We start from the raw sequence: 18,598 nt of genomic DNA, 5'->3' as shown, positions 1-18,598 counted from the left end.
TGGCTCAGACATGCTCAGCCCATTCAGTGATGGGGAGAACAGGATGTGACACTTCCCCTGGCATTCTAGGGGAGCTTTCCAGGGCACATTCCAGGAAAGGAAGTGGGAGGTTTCCTTTTCCCTTTTCCTCCACTGAACCCTGGGCATGTTTGCTTAATCGGGGGCGGGTTGAGGCTGTGCTGAGAGAGGAGTAGAAGGAGATAACTCCTGGCCACAATAGACTTCTTCAAGGTTTAGCTAAAAGGTTCCCCAAAGTTTGGTCTCTGGACCCCTTTACACTCTTAAAAATTATTGAAGATCCCAAAGAATTTTCATTTATTTGGGTCCTCTCTGTTGAAATTTACCACACAAGACACTAAAACTGAGAAATTACAAACAATACTAATTCATTAAGATAGCAATACTTAATGCATTACCTTAATATAATCTATTTTTATGAAAATGACTATTTCCCCCCCAAAAAATAGTGAGTTGAAAGTATTGTCTTACATTTTTGCAAATCTTTTTTTTTTTTTTTTGAGACGGAGTCTCGCTCTGTCGCCCAGGCTGGAGTGCAGTGGCCGGATCTCAGCTCACTGCAAGCTCCGCCTCCCGGGTTCATGCCATTCTCCTGCCTCAGCCTCCCGAGTAGCTGGGACTACAGGTGCCCGCCACCTCGCCCAGCTAGTTTTTTGTATTTTTTTTTTTTTTTTTTTAGTAGAGACAGAGTTTCACCGGGTTAGCCAGGATGGTCTCGATCTCCTGACCTCGTGATCCGCCCGCCTCGGCCTCCCAAAGTGCATTTTGCAAATCTTTAAAACTTGAAGTTAGCTGATTCTCAAGTCTGCTTCTATATTGAATCTTTAAGCCTTTTTTATGGCTGAGTAGTATTCCATAGTGTATCTGTACCACATTTTCTTTATCCAGTCCACCATAGATGGGTACATAGGTTGATTCCATGTCTTTGCTATTGTGAACAGGGCTGCAATGTACATACAAATGTATGTGTCTTTTTGGTAGAAAATAAATCGTTTGGTAGAACAATTTATTTTCCTTTGGGTGTATACCTAGCAATGAGATTGCTGGGTTGAATGGTAGTTCTAAGTTCTTTGATAAATCTCCAAACTGCTCTGTATTTTTAGTGAGACAAGGTTTTGCCATGTTGGCCAGGCTTGTTTCGAACTCCTGACCTTTTTAAATTGCTGACTCAAGTAAACCTCCCACCTCAGCCTCTGGGTGTGAGCCACTGCGCCCTGCCTTGCTGAAGTCTTTAGGGTTTTCTAGGTATAGTATCATATTGTCAGCTAAGGGAGATAATTCGAGTCTTCATTTTCCTATGTAGATGCCTTTTATTTTTTCTCTTGCCTGATTGCTCCGGCTAGGACTTCTAACTATATTGAATAGGAGTCGTGAGACTGGGCATCCTTGCCTTATCCTTGTTCTTAAGGGAAATGCTTCCAGCTTTTGCCCATTGAGTATGACGTGGTTTTGTCATAGAAGGCTCTTATTATTTTGAGGTATGTTCCTTTGGTGCCTAGTTTTTTGGGGGTTCTTATTATAAAGGGATGTTGGATTTTATCAAAAACTTTTCCTGCATCTGTTGAGATAATCATATGATTTTTATTTTTAACTCCATTTATATGATGAATCACATTCATTGATTGTGTATGTTGGACGAATCTTGCATCTCAGGAATAAAGCCTACTTGATTGTGGTGAATTAACTTTTTGATGTGCTGCTGGATTCAGTCTGCTAATACTTTGTTGAGGATTTTTGTATCTACGTTCATCAGGGATATTGGCCTGTAAGTGTCTTTTCTCATTGTGTCTTTGCCAGATTTTGATATCAGGGTGATGCTGGCTTCATAGAATGAGTTAGGTAGGAGTCCCTCCTCCTTAAATTTTTGGAATAGTTTCAGTAGAATTAGTACCAGCTCTTCTTTGTAAGTATGGTAGAATTCAGCTGTGAATCCATCTGGTCCAGGGCTTTTTTTGTTGGTAGGTTTTTAAATTGCTGATTCAATTTCAGAACTCGATATTAGTCTGTTCAGAGTTTCAATTTCTTCCGAATTCAATCTTGGAAGGTTGTGTGTTTCTAGGAATTTATCCATTTCCTCTAGATTTTCTGGTTTATATGCATAGAGGTGTTCATTACAGTCTCAGGATTTTATTTTTTATTTCAACAGTTCTTGGGGGAAAAACAGGATATTTTTTATTTCAATAGTTTTTGGGGAACAGATTTTTTTTGTTACATGAATAAGTTCTTTAGTGGTAATTTCTGAGATTTTGGTGCACCTGTCACCTGAGCAGTGCATACAGTACCCAATGTATAGTCTTTAATACGTCACCACACTTCCCCTTTCCCCCGAAGTCCCCAAAGTTCATTATATCATTCTGATGCCTTTGTATTCTCTGAGGATCTTTTGTTTTTTTTTTTTTTTTTTTTTGAGACGGAGTCTCACTCTGTCGCCCAAGCTGGAGTGCAGTGGCCAGATCTCAGCTCACTGCAAGCTCCGCCTCCCGGGTTCACGCCATTCTCCTACCTCAGCCTCCCGAGTAGCTGGGACTACAGGTGCCCGCCACCTCGCCCGGCTAGTTTTTTGTATTTTTTAGTAGAGACGGGGTTTCACCGTGTTAGCCAGGATGGTCTCGATCTCCTGACCTTGTGATCCGCCCGCTCGGCCTCCCAAAGTGCTGGGATTACAGGCTTGAGCCACCGTGCCTGGCCGGATCTTTTGTATTTCTGTGGGATCGGTTGTAATGTCATTTTTGTCGTTTCTGATTGTGCTTATTTGGATCTTCTCTCTTTTTTCTTTTTTAATCTACCTAGTTGTCTATCACTCTTGTTTATCCTTTTGAAAAACAAAGTTTTGGTTTTGTTGACCCTTTGTATGGATTTTGGGGTCTCAATTCCTTTAGTTCTGCTCTGATTTTAGTTATTTCTTTGCTTCTGCTACCTTTGGGGTTAGTTTAATACTGTTAGAATATTCTTCATATTAAGCTAGAGTCTGGGTCCTATAACTCTTATCAACTGCTCTGGACCTGTCTTTTAATCTAGATCAGTAGTTCTCACTGTGTGGTTATAGTGCCAGCAGCATCAGCACCTCCTGGGAGCTTGTTAGCAATCCAGATTCTCAGGCCCCACCCCAGAGCTAGTGAATCAGAAACTTTGGGGATGGGGTCGGCAGTCTGCATTTTAATAAGCCCTCCTGGTGATTCCGAGACTTGCTGAAGTTTGGGAACCACTGTTCTGTACACAGTTTCTCAAACCCTCTGTGGTAAAGGATCCTCCCACCTCCATCCTTGCTGGCCATGAACTCGATGTCACCACAGCATTAAATTGCTTTAAAAGTGTCCAAACGGCCAGGCGCGGTGGCTCACGCTGTAATCCCAGCACTTTGGGAGGCCTAGGCGAGTGGATCACTTGAGGTCAGGAGTTCGAGACCAGCCTGACCAACGTGGTGAAACCCTGTCTCGACTAAAACTACAAAACATTAGCCAGGTGTGGTGGCACATGCCTGTAATCCCGGCTATTCTGGAGGCTGAGGCAGGAGAATCGCCTGAACCTGGAAGGAGGAGGTTACAAGCTGAGATTGCATGATTGCACTCCAGCCTGGGCAACAATAGTAAAACTCCACCTAAAAAAAAAAAAAAAAAAAAAAAGCATCAAAATTCTCTCAATTTCTTATCCCATGGAAGATCATTAACAAACAGTTCAGAAGATGAGCACTTGTCCCTGGACCACAACTTGAGTGGCAGTGCTCCAGATCTGCACTTCTCAAACTTAATGTGGGCATAAGTCACCTGGGGATCTTGTAAAGGATGCTGTAAGGGATTCACTACATCTGGGAGGGACCTGAAATTCTGTATTTCTAAGTGCCCAGGGGATATTGATGCTGCTAGTCCATGGACCACACTTAGAATAGCAAGCTCTAGACTAGAGCAGTGCAGAATACATCTGATATCTTTTCTCATGAGTGTCTATGTAATATTTGAAGCTAATCATCATCCTCCCATTCTCCAAGCTTCTTCTCTAGATTAAATATGACCAGTTCTCTCAACTCTTCCATGTCCGCGATATTTCCACCGCTCCCCGCACCTTACAGGCTGGCCCTACAGATGCTATCTGTTCTCTGCCCCTAAGCCAATGCCTCTTCTCTTTTCTTATTCTTCCTCCCCACCCTCTCAGCATTTGTAGCTGTTTTGTTCAGTGTTTCCTGGGCTTGCTCCAGCCCTTGGGGGATTTTCAGATGGCTCAGGCTTCTGGGAAGCTCTTGCAGCTGGAGGAAGGAAATTACCCCAGAGCTGGACAGTGGAATGTGCATCTGCCTAACCTGGACTCTTGCCCTGGTGTGCCTCCTGCTCTCACTGATCTCTCAGAGGACCCCTGCCTGCCCCATCCAGAGTCACCTCAATTTGACTCAAGTAACCTGGGCTTTCCTTCCTCCACTCACTCCTTAAAGCATCCTGGGGAACTTAAGGGGAAAGGAGGATAGCATAGAGAGGTGAGAGGGGCTCTTTGTTTGCTCTGGAGAGGGGCTTCTGATGAGATCAAGACCCTTCTCAAGGATGCCCCATCTCCACTAACCCAATGTTTCTTCTTTCATCTCTCAGTACTGCTCAAAGCCAAGCTCAGTCCCTGAAAGTCAGTCTTGAGCCAAGGCTTTGTTTTCAGACGTTCTTATAAAATGTCTTTTCTGGGAAGGCGTGATGGGATTGAGCCTTTCCAGAAAGACTTGCATCTCACTCCTTAACATCTCAGCAAGGATTCATCTGTCAAATTAGTGAATAATTTGCCTACCCCAGAGGGCATAAAACTCATAGGTAGATAACGTAAAAAAAGGATACACAGTTTTACAGAGAAATGAAGACTTAAATAGATTAGAAGTTCCATTTCATTCCCCTGAATGTTGGCTTTTCTGACATTTCCATACATTTTCACATGGTTATGATTAGTATGAGTATATTAATGTAGACTTCTTTCATTTAACTTCTTTTAGTATGCATTAATATATACATCTCAAGGCAGTCAAATGTGGTGTGCGGTTTTGCCCTTTAGCAGGTACATAACCCTCCAGGTAATCCTAGCGTAGCATGGTGGTTGTAAACTCAGGCCCCATCACTTACTAGCTGTGTCACGCTGGGCAAATTTTTAACCTCTCTGAGCCAAACGTGTAAAATGAGGATAAAATAAGAATGCACAGCATAAAGGTTTTGTGAGAATTAAATAAGCTGAGGCATGCGAAAACTCCTAAAACAGCACCTAGCACCCAATAAGCACCCAATTAACTTTAGCTGCTATGATTATAATTATTACCATAGCATATTCAGGCAGTCATCTGTTTCTAAGCATTTTAGGTTATTTGCAGTTATTTTGTTATTATAAAAAAGTTGTTGTGAACCTTCGTCCTTTCTGGCAGCCATGTAAGGATTGCCTTGTCTACTAGAAGATATTAAGATGATAATGAGAATGCCAAGATAATATGAGAAGAGAATGATTCCAATAAGCAAAGGGCTCGGAAAGGAAGCATTTGCTAGGGAAGGAAGAGAGCAAGTGAGGCAGGTCAGATGAATTTGGGATCTCTTTGAGAGAAAGGCACTTCAAATTCTTGTCATTTATTTCACTACGGTGCTCTCTGTGCTTGGAACAGCTTGATATGGTTCGGCTCTGTGTCCCCATCCAAATCTCATCTTGAATTGTAGCGCCCATAATTCCCACGTGTTGTGGGAGGGACCCGGTGGGAGATAATTGGATCACGGGAGCAGGTTTCCCCAGTACTGTTCTCGCGGTGGTGAATAAGTCTCACGAGATCTGATGGTTTTATCAGGAGTTTCCGCTTTTGCGTCTTCATTCTCTCTTTGCCTGCTGCCATCCACGTAAGATTGGACTTGCTCCTCTTTGCCTTCCACCATAATTGTGAGGCTTCCTCAGCCACGTGGAACTGTAAGTTCAATTAAGCCTCTTTCTTTTGTAAATTGCCCACTCTCGGGTACGTCTTTATCAGCAGCATGTAAACGGACTAATACACAGCTCTTGGCACATCATAGGTCCTCTGTCAACTCCTGGTTGAATGGATGAGTTGTCTGCTAGCTTCATCAGGAGCCGTCAACCTGCTGTGGGCGGCCCTGGGTCCGGATCCCAGCCATGTCCAGATTTTTTGAGTCCAGATGTTTTGTCTGGCGCCACCTGAATCTCTCCTTCCTGAGTCATGGGACGAGAAACTCCTGGCTGGGGGCAGTGGCTGTGAGCAATGGTCTCTTTCTCCTCCTGTCAGCAGTGAGAGGCCTCACATGGAATTTGGGTCATGGGGGTGGGGGTGGGGAATGATATTCATTAAGAGAAGTTGGACGCTTAGCAGGAATTGAAGGACGAGAGGTGTCTGCTGGGTCTGAGTGCCCGCTGGTTTAACAGCAAGGGAAGAAAGAGATATAGCCTGCATCTTAGAATCTTAGCAGCACTGTCTCTTTCATGGGGAAAGGACGAGTGAGGATAAGTATAGAAGAGGGGGAAGTGCCTACTGGCATTCCTAGATAGCTTACTTTGGGGATGGGGGCATTTGCAGCCATCGTGTGGTTTTGTCTACACAATGATCCAATGGGAAGGCGTGACCCGCTGAAATTTAAAAGTGAGAAATAGACTCAGTGCAGTCTAGTGAGCCCTCATCATGGTATTCCTAGTCTCTTTCCACACTGTTTCTTCTGGGAATAGGAACTTGACCTAGTAGTGGGAGGGGTAAGAAACACCTCTCTTGACTCTCAGTTCACGCAGTCTGGGTGGAGCTGCTTCCACCCAAAGCTTCAGAGGTGGGCTCATGAATCAGATCTGATTCATCAAAGTACCACATCCTCCTACCACCTCCTGACCAGGGGCATGTGATCATGCTAGGCAATTAGAGCCTATGAGAATCAGCCCTAGGGTTTTTGCTGGAACTATCTTTAGGCTCCTAAGATTTTTAAGATATAGGTTAGAGGCCTGGCCATTTTGTCATCCTAAAGGGGTCACCTTCTTGGGAACAAAGTTAATTTAGAGGAAAGAAGAACTGAGAAAGAAAGAGAGAAGGGATTAAGAAATTGTCTTAAAACCCAGATCTAACCATGAATCCGTGGATCGAGTCAGCCTGAAGATTGACTACCCTTGGAATTTTCATTTAGGTGAGCCAATACATTTTCCTTTTTTTTTTTTTCCAAAAGACTTGTAGTTGACTTTCTGTTACAGTTGAAGGAATTCTTATCATAGAGTATAGCAGTGAAGTTGAGACTTGGTCAGCATAGTTTACACTTGTCTTTCTGCCTTCCCTCCCTTCCCTGCACTGTGCAGTATATAAATCCCTAGTCCTGAGAAGATTTCTCAATTTGCTACCTTGTGTGAGTTTACCTAGTTGGACTTGTGGGTGGTTAGGAAGGGTGGGTGACCCTATATATTCCAATATCTTTTTTAAAAAATTTATTTATTTAGAGACAGAGTCTCGCTCTGTCACACAGGCTGGAGTGCAATGGTACAATCTCTGCTCACTGCAACCTCCGCCTCCCAGGTTCAAGTGACTTTCCTGCCTCAGACTCCCGAGTAGCTGGGACTACAGGCATGTGCCACCACACCCAGCTAATTTTTGTACTTTTTAGGAGAGACACGGTTTCGCCATGTTGGCCAGGCTGGTCTCAAACTCCTGACCTCAGGTGATCCACCTGCCTTGGCCTCGCAAAGTGCTGGGATTACAGGTGTGAGCCACTGCACCCAGCCTCCACGATTTTTATATATAGAGCTGCAGTTGCGTTTTTACTTGGATTTCACTGGGTCCACTCAGTAATGTGCTGGTAAATGTTTAACAAAGAAAGGAAAAAACCCTCTTCTGTAGTGTTTGCCAATTTCTGTGGTGCAAATATTCCAGCCATGGCTAATCCCAAGCTAACAGCATAACAACACTGAATGCAGAGATGGAAAGAGGTACAAAGAGCACATGATTAGATAGTATTTTCACCACACAGATTTAGTAGTTGTAGGTAACCTCAAGAGATTATAGATACAATGTAGTAAATAATTAAGAAGTTGTAAGTTTTGACTATTTAGTACCTTTCTTATTAATATAATTTATTTAATTGTAAGTTACATAATTTAATTTTGACAGCGTCTCTGTTTAACAACTGACTCACAAAATTCCTGAAAATTTTGTAATTGGCTCTTCTGTGTTGGAATGAGCTAGTTCTAGGCCACCACTGATCTCACTTAGTGCCAGGTGGAAATGATTGTTTCTTCAAGAGTTAGGAGTGTAAGCTCTGGCTTGAATTAAAAAAGAGACCTGAGGCCAGGCACAGTGTCTCACGCCTGTAATCCCAGCACTTTGGGAGGCCGAGACGGGCGGATCACAAGGTCAGGAGATCAAGACTGTCCTGGCTAACACGGTGAAACCCCGTCTCTACTAAAAATATAAAAAATTAGCCGGGTATGGTGGCAGGTGCCCGTAGTCTCAGCTACTTGGGAGGCTGAGGCAGGAGAATGGCGTGAACCCGGAAGGCGGAGCTTGCAGTGAGCTGAGATCGCGCCACTGCACTCCAGCCTGGGCGACACAGCAAGACTCCATCTCAAAAAAAAAAAAAAAAAAGAGAGAGAGAGACCTGAAAGCAATCTTAAAAGCTTGATTTTGGTGAAGGTCTGTGCCAAGTTGAAGTGTGCAATGAAACTGAATACATTACTGTCTACTGAATGGAATTTATGACCTGAAGATATTCACAAATAGCTGTAAGGTAGCACTCTTACCTTGCATGGCAGCTGGTCCTGCTCTGTAGAAGGGGCTATAAAGCAGTAAAATAGATGGGTAGGGCAGGAGTCCTGTATCAGGCAAGTTGAACCTGTGGAAAACACATAGCACATCTGTATTAGTCTGTTCCCCCACTGTTACAACGAACTACCTGAGACAAGGTAATTTATAAAGAGGTTTAGTTAGTTCATGTTTCTGCGGGCTGTACAGGTTCTGGGAAAGCCTCAGGAAACTTACAATCATGGCAGAAGGCAAGGGGAAGTAGGTAATGTCTTACATGACTGAAGCAGGAGGAAAAGAGAGGAGTGGGAGGTGCTACACATTTTTAAACAACCAGATCTCTTGAGAACTCACTATCATAAGAACAGCAAGGGGGGAAAATCCACCTCCATGATCCAGTCACCTCCCATTAGACCCCTTTTCCAACACTGGCGATTACAATTTGACTTGAGATTTGGGCGGGGACACAAATCCAAACCATGTCAGCATCCAAATTAGCATAATATGAGGACTGTTTGAGGAACAGACTCTCTACAAAGGTGTGGGCAGGTATAGAAAAACCACAGAGATAGAGTAGAATTCCAGGTCTATTAACAGGGCTTCATTACCTTCCCCAGGCCTGCAAAGAGGTACAAGCTGGGGGTAAGAGGGACTTGGTTACCAGAACCTGGAGACAGAAGGGTTGGGGGACTGGGATACCTGACATGGAATGGGATTTTGGACTACAGGGAGAGACAGGGAATAAATACTGCTCTCAATGTCCTTCGCTCTGCTCTTCTATCCCAGCTCCTCTTTGGCTAGGCCCACCCAAAGGCCAGGGCAAGGGATCCCACTGATGTCAACCTCTTGGCGGCCTTGAGCACGTTGGAGAAAGGTGGAAAGGGTTTCAAGGGTCAAATGGCATCTTGAGTATCCTGTCGTGGAGTGCACGTCCTGTCCTGTGTTGGGCTAGAGAAAGGGCCAGGGAACCTTGCTTTTGGAATTGCTATGGGCCACCTTCATCCTAGAAATGTTTAGGGTCTGGTCACCTGTTCCTGTGAAGGGCAGGAGGCTATTTGTGTAGGTGTACTGCTTCTCCCCTGGGACCAACACTTCTCTTCCAGCCTGGCAGAGTCTTCTAGGATGAGGAGCATGAGGTTTGGGGAGAGACCCTTGGCCATGTCATACTCTTTACTGCCAAGGCCATCACTAGGGACCACTCTTTGCCTGTCCAGTGAGTCTTAGCCCTCCATCTCAAGATTCTGTAAGGTCCTTTTCTGTGGATATTCAGTTGGGGAAGCCCTGGTCTGGGAGCCAAAAGACCTGGCTATATCTTGAGGGGTTACCAGATCCTATCACTAACCTGGATTTCTGTCATTTGCAAAACCAGTGGGCTGTTCCAGATGAACATGATTCCCAGTGACACCTCTGACTCTGAATAGCTAATCCAAGATTTGATGAGTTTCATCTCTAGGTCATTTGTATAATGAAAAGCATGCCTTTCCACAGCCAGGAGGTGGCAGCAAAGCTCTGTTTTGAAGGGGGCGTTGGGCCAGGGTAGGCACTGCTCTCCAACTCCCTAGAGCTGAAAGTTCAGGTGTGGAGGCTGGGTTTTACTCCTGAATAACAACAATAACAGCATTATTATTTTCATTATTGTTAGTAAAATAGAAGCAACAGTGCCATCTTCAATTTGGGCAATGCTGCATAGTTGAAGAAACGTTTTTGTGCATTGCATGGGAACCTTTTAACAACTGCATCCTGTAGGTAGGTAATGCCAGGACTTTTAGCCCCATGTTGAGGCTCGGGAACATTTCTTGACTTGCCCAAGGCCCTCTGGAAAGTATTGACATGCCAGGATAGGAACCCAAGCTTTCTTGCTTTTGTTCTAGTTCTGTGCACTCCCTGTCTTATGGTGTGGAAGACCCAAGGCAAGGTCCCCTCTACCTCCTTTTCAATTTTGCAAGAGAGTAGGAGGGTCCAGAGGTACCCAGCTCAGCCTGAGGGCTTAAGACTGGTTTCCCGCTGCCAGATGAAATTTGACATATACATGCTGGGAAAGAAAACTCAGCACACAAACCTCAGCTTCACTCTCTTCTCTTTCTTCTAGAAGAGAAAAAAGAAATTTATCTTTAGTTACTTACCATCAGGGAGTAACTGGTGTCTCTCTTATTCATTCATTAATTCATTCCTTCAATAATCAGAGTTCTGATTAAGTATAAGACACTGTTATGTACTGTGAAGGATATAGGAATATTCTTTCTCTTCTGACTCATAAATCCGGGGGTCAGGAGCTGGGATATGGGAGCCAGGTAAGCGCACAGCTCCTTGGAGGTATCTTTTTTTTTTTTTTTTTTTTTTTGAGACGGAGTCTCGCTCTGTCGCCCAGGCTGGAATGCAATGGCCGGATCTCAGCTCACTGCAAGCTATGCCTCCCGGGTTTACCCCATTCTCCTGCCTCAGCCTCCCGAGTAACTGGGACTACAGGCACCTGCCACATCGCGCGCCCGCCACATCGCCCGGCTAGTTTTTTTGTACTTTTTTTAGTAGAGACGGGGTTTCACCGTGTTAGCCAGGATGGTCTCGATCTCCTGACCTCGTGATCCACCCGTCTCGGCCTCCCAAAGTGCTGGGATTACAGGCTTGAGCCACCGCGCCCGGCCCCTTGGAGGTATCTTAATCCTATAGAGACCCCACTGAACTGGGAGTTCTTGAGAAGATGGAATTCAGATTTTGTTTTGTTGGCGTGTCAGGGAGAAGTGAATCCACAGGATTTAAAAAATGACCCCCAACTCCATATGTTAACTTCTCAAACCAGAGAAAACCCCTTAGAGACACGGCCAAAACCTCAGCCTGCTGTCCACCTGAATCCCTGTCTTGTACTCCACCTACCTCCTGGGGCCAGGTCTCAACCCTCTGCATCAGGATAACGGGTTATCAGAGTGCTTACTGTGTACCCCACTCTAGACCACCTGTGCTTCTTGCATATTCTTATTTATTTCCTAAAACAACCCTATAAACTGTTACACTCTCTTTTACATCTAAGGAAACAGAGGCTTAAAGTAATGAAGGAACTTGCCCAGGTTCTCAAAGCTAGTAAGTGGTAGCAGAATTGGGACCCTGACAGGTTGGGACTCAGGATCCTGGCCACCTGTCCTTACAGAGGGAAAACCCACCAATGTGAGACTGAAAAGCTGCAATCTCGTCTCCTCCTCAAACACTGGGCAAGTCATAACTTGTCTGCATCACCTCCAGAAAATGAGGGTATTATACCTGCTTGGTCTTCTAATAGGCTTGTTGGGAGGACGGAATGGAAAAGAGAAAAATGGGCGTGTGACCACTTAGCATCATACAGTGTTGTTCTGTGTGTTTGAAATAATATTATTCTCCTTCCTGACCTTGGATTTTTTTGACTGTGAAGATGAGGCAATTGAAAAGATCATTTCAATGGATTCTTTCAGCAATGTTGATGGTGATGGTGATCTTGAGAAGGTGGTGGTGGTGGTGATGATGGTGATCTTGAGAAGATGGTGGTGGTGATGATGATGGTGATCTTGAGGTGGTGGTGGTGGTGATGATGGTGATGATGGTGCTCTTGAGAGGATGGTGATGGTGATGATGATCATGGTGATGGTGGTGATGGTGATCTTGAGAAGATGGTGATGGTGATGGTAGTGATGATGATGATGGTATGATCTTGAGAAGGTGATGGTGGTGGTGATGATGATGATGGTGATGGTGATCTTGAGAAGGTGGTGGTGGTGATGATGATGATGGTGATGATGGTAGTGGTGATGATGATGGTGATGGTGGTGATGGTGATCTTGAGAAGATGGTGATGGTGATGATGATGATGGTGATGGTAGTGATGATGATGATGGTATGATCTTGAGAAGGTGATGGTGATGGTGATGATGATGATGGTGATGATAGTGATCTTGAGAAGGTGGTGGTGTGATGATGATGATGGTGATGATGGTAGTGGTGATGATGATGGTGATGGTGGTGATGGTGATCTTGAGAAGATGGTGATGATGGTGATGGTAGTGATGATGATGATGGTATGATCTTGAGAAGGTGATGGTGATGGTGATGATGATGATGGTGATGATAGTGATCTTGAGAAGGTGGTGGTGGTGATGATGATAATGGTGATGATGTTTGTGGTGGTGGTGATGATGATGATGGTGACGAGGGTGATCTTGAGATAGTGGTGGAGATGATGATGATGATGATGGTGATCTTGAGAAGATGGTGATGGTGATGATGATGATGGTGATGGTGATTGTATGATCTTGAGAAGGTGGTGGTGGTGATGATGATGATGGTGATGGTGGCGATCTTCAGATGAGGGTGGTGATGATGATGATGGTGGTGGTGGTGGTGATGGTGATGGTATGATCTTGAGAAGGTGGTGGTGGTGGTGGTGATGATGGTGATGACGGTGATCTTGAGAAGTTGGTGATGGTGATGATGATGGTGATGGTGGTAATGGTGGTGATGGTGATGGTGGTGGTGATTTTAATAGTGATGAGGGTGATGATGGTGATAATGATGATGATGGTGATGATGATGGTGATGATGATGGTGATGATAGCCATAATAATGGTAGTGGTTAAGTTAGAGGAAGGTGACCTCAGAATCATTTTCTGCTACCACCACTGCTGCCAGTCTTCCTCAATTTCCAACCCCACTGTGTCAACGGCATTTGGGGTGGGCTGGTGATGAGATGAAAAGGAGAATCTAGAAGGCCAGAGAGAAGGAATAATCTAAGATGTTAGAGAATAGTGTACTTATCTCAGTGCCTGGTACATAGTAAGCCAGTACTTACTATCAGGTAATAGAAGCTATGAATTTTTGAAACAGTTTTACTAAGATGTAATCATACACCATACAATTTATCAGTTTAAAGTGTAAAATTCAGTGGCTTTTAATATATTCATAGTTATACTGCTACCACTACAATCAATTTTAGAACATCCATTATCCCTAAAGAAGCCCTGTCTAGGGCCGGGCACGGTGGCTCAAGCCTGTAATCCCAGCACTTTGGGAGGCCGAGACAGGCGGATCACGAGGTCAGGAGATCGAGACCATCCTGGCTAACACGGTGAAACCCCGTCTCTACTAAAAATACAAAAACTAGCCGGGCGAGGTGGCGGGCGCCTGTAGTCCCAGCTACTCGGGAGGCTGAGGCAGGAGAATGGCGGGAACCCGGGAGGCGGAGCTTGCAGTGAGCTGAGATCCGGCCACTGCACTCCAGTCCGGGCGACAGAGCGAGACTCCGCCTCAAAAAAAAAAAAAAAAAAAAAAAAAAAAAGAAGCCCTGTCTATGCCTCTTGCTGTCACCCCAACGCCCTCATTCCTCCTGGCAAAGCTATGATTTTTATTGTTATCTACACCTTACAGAATAAGGAAATTGAGACTAAGCAAGGAGAATAACTTGTCCATGGCCACACAGTTAGTATGTGACAGCATTGGGATTCTATCTAGGTTTGCCAGAACCTAAAGCCTATGCTTCTGTCCACACAGGTCAGTTTGACCAATGAGGAAATTCAGGTTCAGAGAATATATGTGATCAACATAAGGCCACACAGCTACAGCTATTAAGTGGTCAGGATGAGGCTCACATTTAGTCCTGGCTCCTAATCCACCCATAAGGGTCCTGATTCCATTTTACTGTGCCCCTTCAGGGTAAGCAAATCAACATAATCAGAATGGATGAGATCCTTAAGATCCAAGAGAGAGATGTGAAACTAGCAGTAGTTTTCTTTCCCATTGAGGAGGGAGAATGGTGCCTGGGTCCAGTCTCGTCTTGGACTTGGAAAGTTAACATCTCTTTGGACCTAGCTGCTCCCTTTTCCTTTTGGCCCTGAACACCCTGAGGAGGCTCCATGCAGGTGGGGAGGAGTTACCCTATCCAACCTTTTCTAAAGCATCTGTCTTCCTAGGAGTAATGAGTGTGACAGTACCTGCTACCTTCTCAGATGTTAAGGGGAACTATGGGTGGGCATGAGAGAATTATATGACAAAGCCTCTAAAAAGGATGGGATGGAAAAGCAGAGTTGCTTGGCAGCCTGCAAGTCTAGGATCTCCAGGGTGTAATTTTCACTCTGCCCTAAACAACTATAGTCAGAGTGCTTAATCCGTCTGGGCCCCAGTGTCCCTATCTGTAAATTCAGAGAGAAAATGGGGAAGTGAATTTGCAAGAGTTATGAGCTCCTAGGAGGAAAATGTGCTACAGTTATCTGAAAGAATCTTTATTTTCTTTCCTTCTTTCTCTTTCTTCCTCCCTCCCTCCTCTCCTTCCTTCCTTCCTTCTGGATGTTTTCAGCTTTATTGAGGTATAATTGACAAAAGGAATTGTATATATTTCAGGTGCACAAATTGATGTTTTAATACATGCATACATTATTAACTATAGATAGGCCTGGTGCTGTAGATTGCCAGAATGTATTCATCTTGTATAACTGAAAATGTGTACCCTTTGACAAACATCTTCCCATTTCCTCCAACTCCCAGCCCCTGGCAACCATTACTCTACTCTTTGCCTCTATGAGTTTGACTATCTTAGACTCCACATTGAAGTGAGGTCGTGCAGTGTTTGTCTTTCCGTACCTGGCTTATTTCACTTAGCATAATGTCCCCCAAGTTCACCTATGCTGTCACAAATTGCAGGATTTCCTTCTTTTTTATATGAATATATATTCAAATTTGGTTATATGCACATTTGCATGTATATGCACATTGTGGAGCTATATACATATATATGATATATCTACATATATATATATATACACACACATATATACACATTTTCTTTATCCATTTATCCATTGATGGACATTTTGTTTCCACATTGTGGCTATTGTGAACAGTGATGCAATAAACATGGAAGTGTAGATATCTCTTCAAGATCCTGATTAATTTCCTTTGGATGTATACCCAGTAGTGGGATGGCTGGATCATATATGGTAGTTCCATTTTTAAGTTTTTGAAAAACTACCATTAGGTTGTACCAATCTGTGTTCCCACCGACTGTACACAAGAGTACCTTTTTCTCCATGTCCTCACCAACATTTATCTTTCGTTTTCTGATAATAGCTATTCTGAGAGATGTAGAGTGACATAGGGTCTTTATTTTTAAATGTTTGTGGAAGCTAGTGAATTACCTGGCCATGGTTTGAATTTCCGTGTTTTCTACTTGGAGCAAAGATCCTCCACTTTCACATCCCTTATTTAATATTTACAATAGAGCAGCAAGAATCTAAATATCAGCTTCATGGAAGAGGAATGGACCATGATAATAAACACAGCAGAGCCGGGAATCCGAGTATTTAGGAGAATTTATTTCTCACACATTTTCCCTCCACTCTCTCTGAGGTGTCCCATGGCAACAAGCATCAGGTGAGCCTCATTCTTCCATCTTCTGTGGGAGGAAAAATAATTGTACATAGGAAATGAGTCAACTAAACGGGAGACTGAACATCACCTTGAAGTGGAGCAGCTGGAAAATCTGGAACTTCAGAGAAACATTAAGGAATGGCATTGTTTCCCTTTGCACATTGTAAAAGCAAACCAATCTAGCTACTAGCGACAGGACAAATGCCCTGCAAATCAGGGGCTTCATGGGCAGCATCTGTAGCAACAGGGAGAGACAGGGATGACAGTGTCCTGCCTCACTGCTCATTCTCCCAAGAGCCTGGAACCACAGCAGTCTTTGCTAAAAGAGTAGCCTTTGGGAGTGCGTGACCAGCAGCAGGAAAGAGAGGATCAACACTCATCCTCCAGGTTCTCCCTGGGTGGTCCATGGGACTCCCCCGGGGCTTGGGACTTCTTGGGAAGAAGCCATACTCAGGCACTTGCTCCTACCTGGCCCCCTACATCTCGGGTACCAGCTCTTACCTGGTCCCCACATCTCAAGTACCTGCCTTTATCTGGCCTTCCACACTCAGGCTTTCGCCTCTTACCTGGCCCCCATATTCAGTGTCTGTTCTTAGCTGGCCCCTACATCTCAGGTACCTGCTCTTACCTGGCCCCCATATTCAGTGTCTGTTCTTAGCTGGCCCCTGCATCTCAGGTACCTGCTCTTACCTGGCCCCCATATTCAGTGTCTGTTCTTAGCTGGCCCCTCCATCTCAGGTACCTGCTCTTACCTGGCCCCCATATTCAGTGTCTGTTCTTAGCTGCCCCTGCATCTCAGGTACCTGCTCTTACCTGGCCCCCATATTCAGTGTCTGTTCTTAGCTGGCCCCTGCATCTCAGGTACCTGCTCTTACCTGGCCCCCATATTCAGTGTCTGTTCTTAGCTGGCCCCTGCATCTCAGGTACCTGCTCTTACCTGGCCCCCATATTCAGTGTCTGTTCTTAGCTGGCCCCTCCATCTCAGGTACCTGCTCTTACCTGGCCCCCATATTCAGTGCCTGTTCTTAGCTGGCCCCTGCATCTCAGGTACCTGCTCTTACCTGGCCCCCATATTCAGTGTCTGTTCTTAGCTGGCCCCTGCATCTCAGGTACCTGCTCTTACCTGGCCCCCATATTCAGTGCCTGTTCTTAGCTGGCCCCTGCATCTCAGGTACCTGCTCTTACCTGGCCCCCATATTCAGTGTCTGTTCTTAGCTGGCCCCTGCATCTCAGGTACCTGCTCTTACCTGGCCGCCCACATCTCGGCTCTTGGCCCTCAGCTTGTTGACCTGGGACTCAGCGATATCCACCCTCTCCGCGGCCTCCTCTAGCTCATGCTGGACTCTCCGGCATCTGGACAGCTGCGTGTTGGCCTGCTCCTCCTACACAGGAGACAGAGGGGTTATGAGGCTATAGAGCCCCTCAGTCTGATTATGAGGTGCCCTGTCCCTGAAGGCCTCTGAGGAGTTAAGCAACCAGGGCCTTGGATTCCATAATGGCAAAGAGGGCAGGTAGGCCTTCTCCAGAGTGTGAGGACAAGGCTCCCAGCTCACAACCATGTGTACTGCCTCGAATCACCTTGCAGGTGCTACTGTCCCTCCTAGGATCTCCAAAAATGTTCCCTTGCACCTCTTCTATATGGTATCTGTTCCACAGAGATCTTTGGGAAAGACCTAAGTCCAGCGCTCTCCCAAGGCATCTGAAGGTATAGAGACCAATGGCCCAAGTCTCCCTCATCCCGTGCCTCTGCCCAGCATCATCTGTCTAGGGCCAGGCCACTGTACTGGTCTATTTGGGGGAATGTCAAGGATTCCTGACTAAGGTGTCCTCCTGGGCACCCTCTAGCCTGCCAAGCCTGCTGGGACTGTACTCATCCCATGTGCACGAATTGCTCTCAATATTGAACCAGTTCAAATCTGCTTCTCTGAGGTTAGGATTGAACCAACCAGGCTCCAGGGAAGGGAGGAAAAAGAGCAATGGGAGAAACTCAGTCATTTGTCCAGGGCAGGCTCCCCTAAATTTTGGTCCTTAGAACATTAGCCCTGTGGGATGCTCTGCATACAATAAGAAGGTTCCAAAGTCAATGAAGTGTGAGAAATGGTATATTCTGGAACCCCGCTTCCACTTTGTAGAGTTGATGACATATGAAACTCTACAACATCTACACAATCTGAGAAATCCTTGAAGTAAAGCAACCAGTGTAACTTTGTTTAACTGAGATTTTCCCAAACTATTTCTTTTCTGTAAAATAATAAGCTCCTCCTCATGGCAGCCCAACTTCCTGCTATTAACATCCCTCAGAACCAGTGTCCTCAGAAGACACTTTGGGAAACACAGATTTTAGCCCATTCCATTTCTTTCGTGTTGATTTCACCTATTTGATCAAAGGGCGAATCAAAAAAGATGGAATGGAGTGGAGGGAGTTGGGAGGGCTGAGGAAGGCTGGAGATGCCTAGGAGGGTGGGCTGTGGTGGGATGGTGGGAATT

The 18,598-nt window shown here is 45.1% G+C and overlaps 1 protein-coding gene across 1 annotated transcript in view; it reads right to left on the bottom strand.

The window, feature by feature from the left end:
• Window positions 1-16,037: 16,037 nt before the first annotated feature.
• The window catches only part of MYH13 (myosin heavy chain 13), a 65,509-nt gene continuing 62,948 nt past the window's right edge, over window positions 16,038-18,598 (bottom strand). Inside the window, exons 38-39 of the mRNA XM_033184548.1 lie at window positions 17,359-17,493; window positions 16,038-16,136 (exon numbers count right to left, since the gene is read on the bottom strand). Coding sequence (XP_033040439.1) covers window positions 16,122-16,136; window positions 17,359-17,493 — 150 coding nt within the window. The 3' untranslated portion in view covers window positions 16,038-16,121. The remainder of the gene's footprint in view (window positions 16,137-17,358; window positions 17,494-18,598) is intronic.

This window comes from Trachypithecus francoisi, unplaced genomic scaffold, assembly GCF_009764315.1.
Source record: "Trachypithecus francoisi isolate TF-2019V2 unplaced genomic scaffold, Tfra_2.0 Lachesis_group20, whole genome shotgun sequence".
NCBI classification, from domain to species: domain Eukaryota; kingdom Metazoa; phylum Chordata; class Mammalia; order Primates; family Cercopithecidae; genus Trachypithecus; species Trachypithecus francoisi.
The sequence above is the reverse complement of the archived record's forward strand: the minus strand, read 5'-3'. Positions and strand labels throughout refer to the sequence as shown.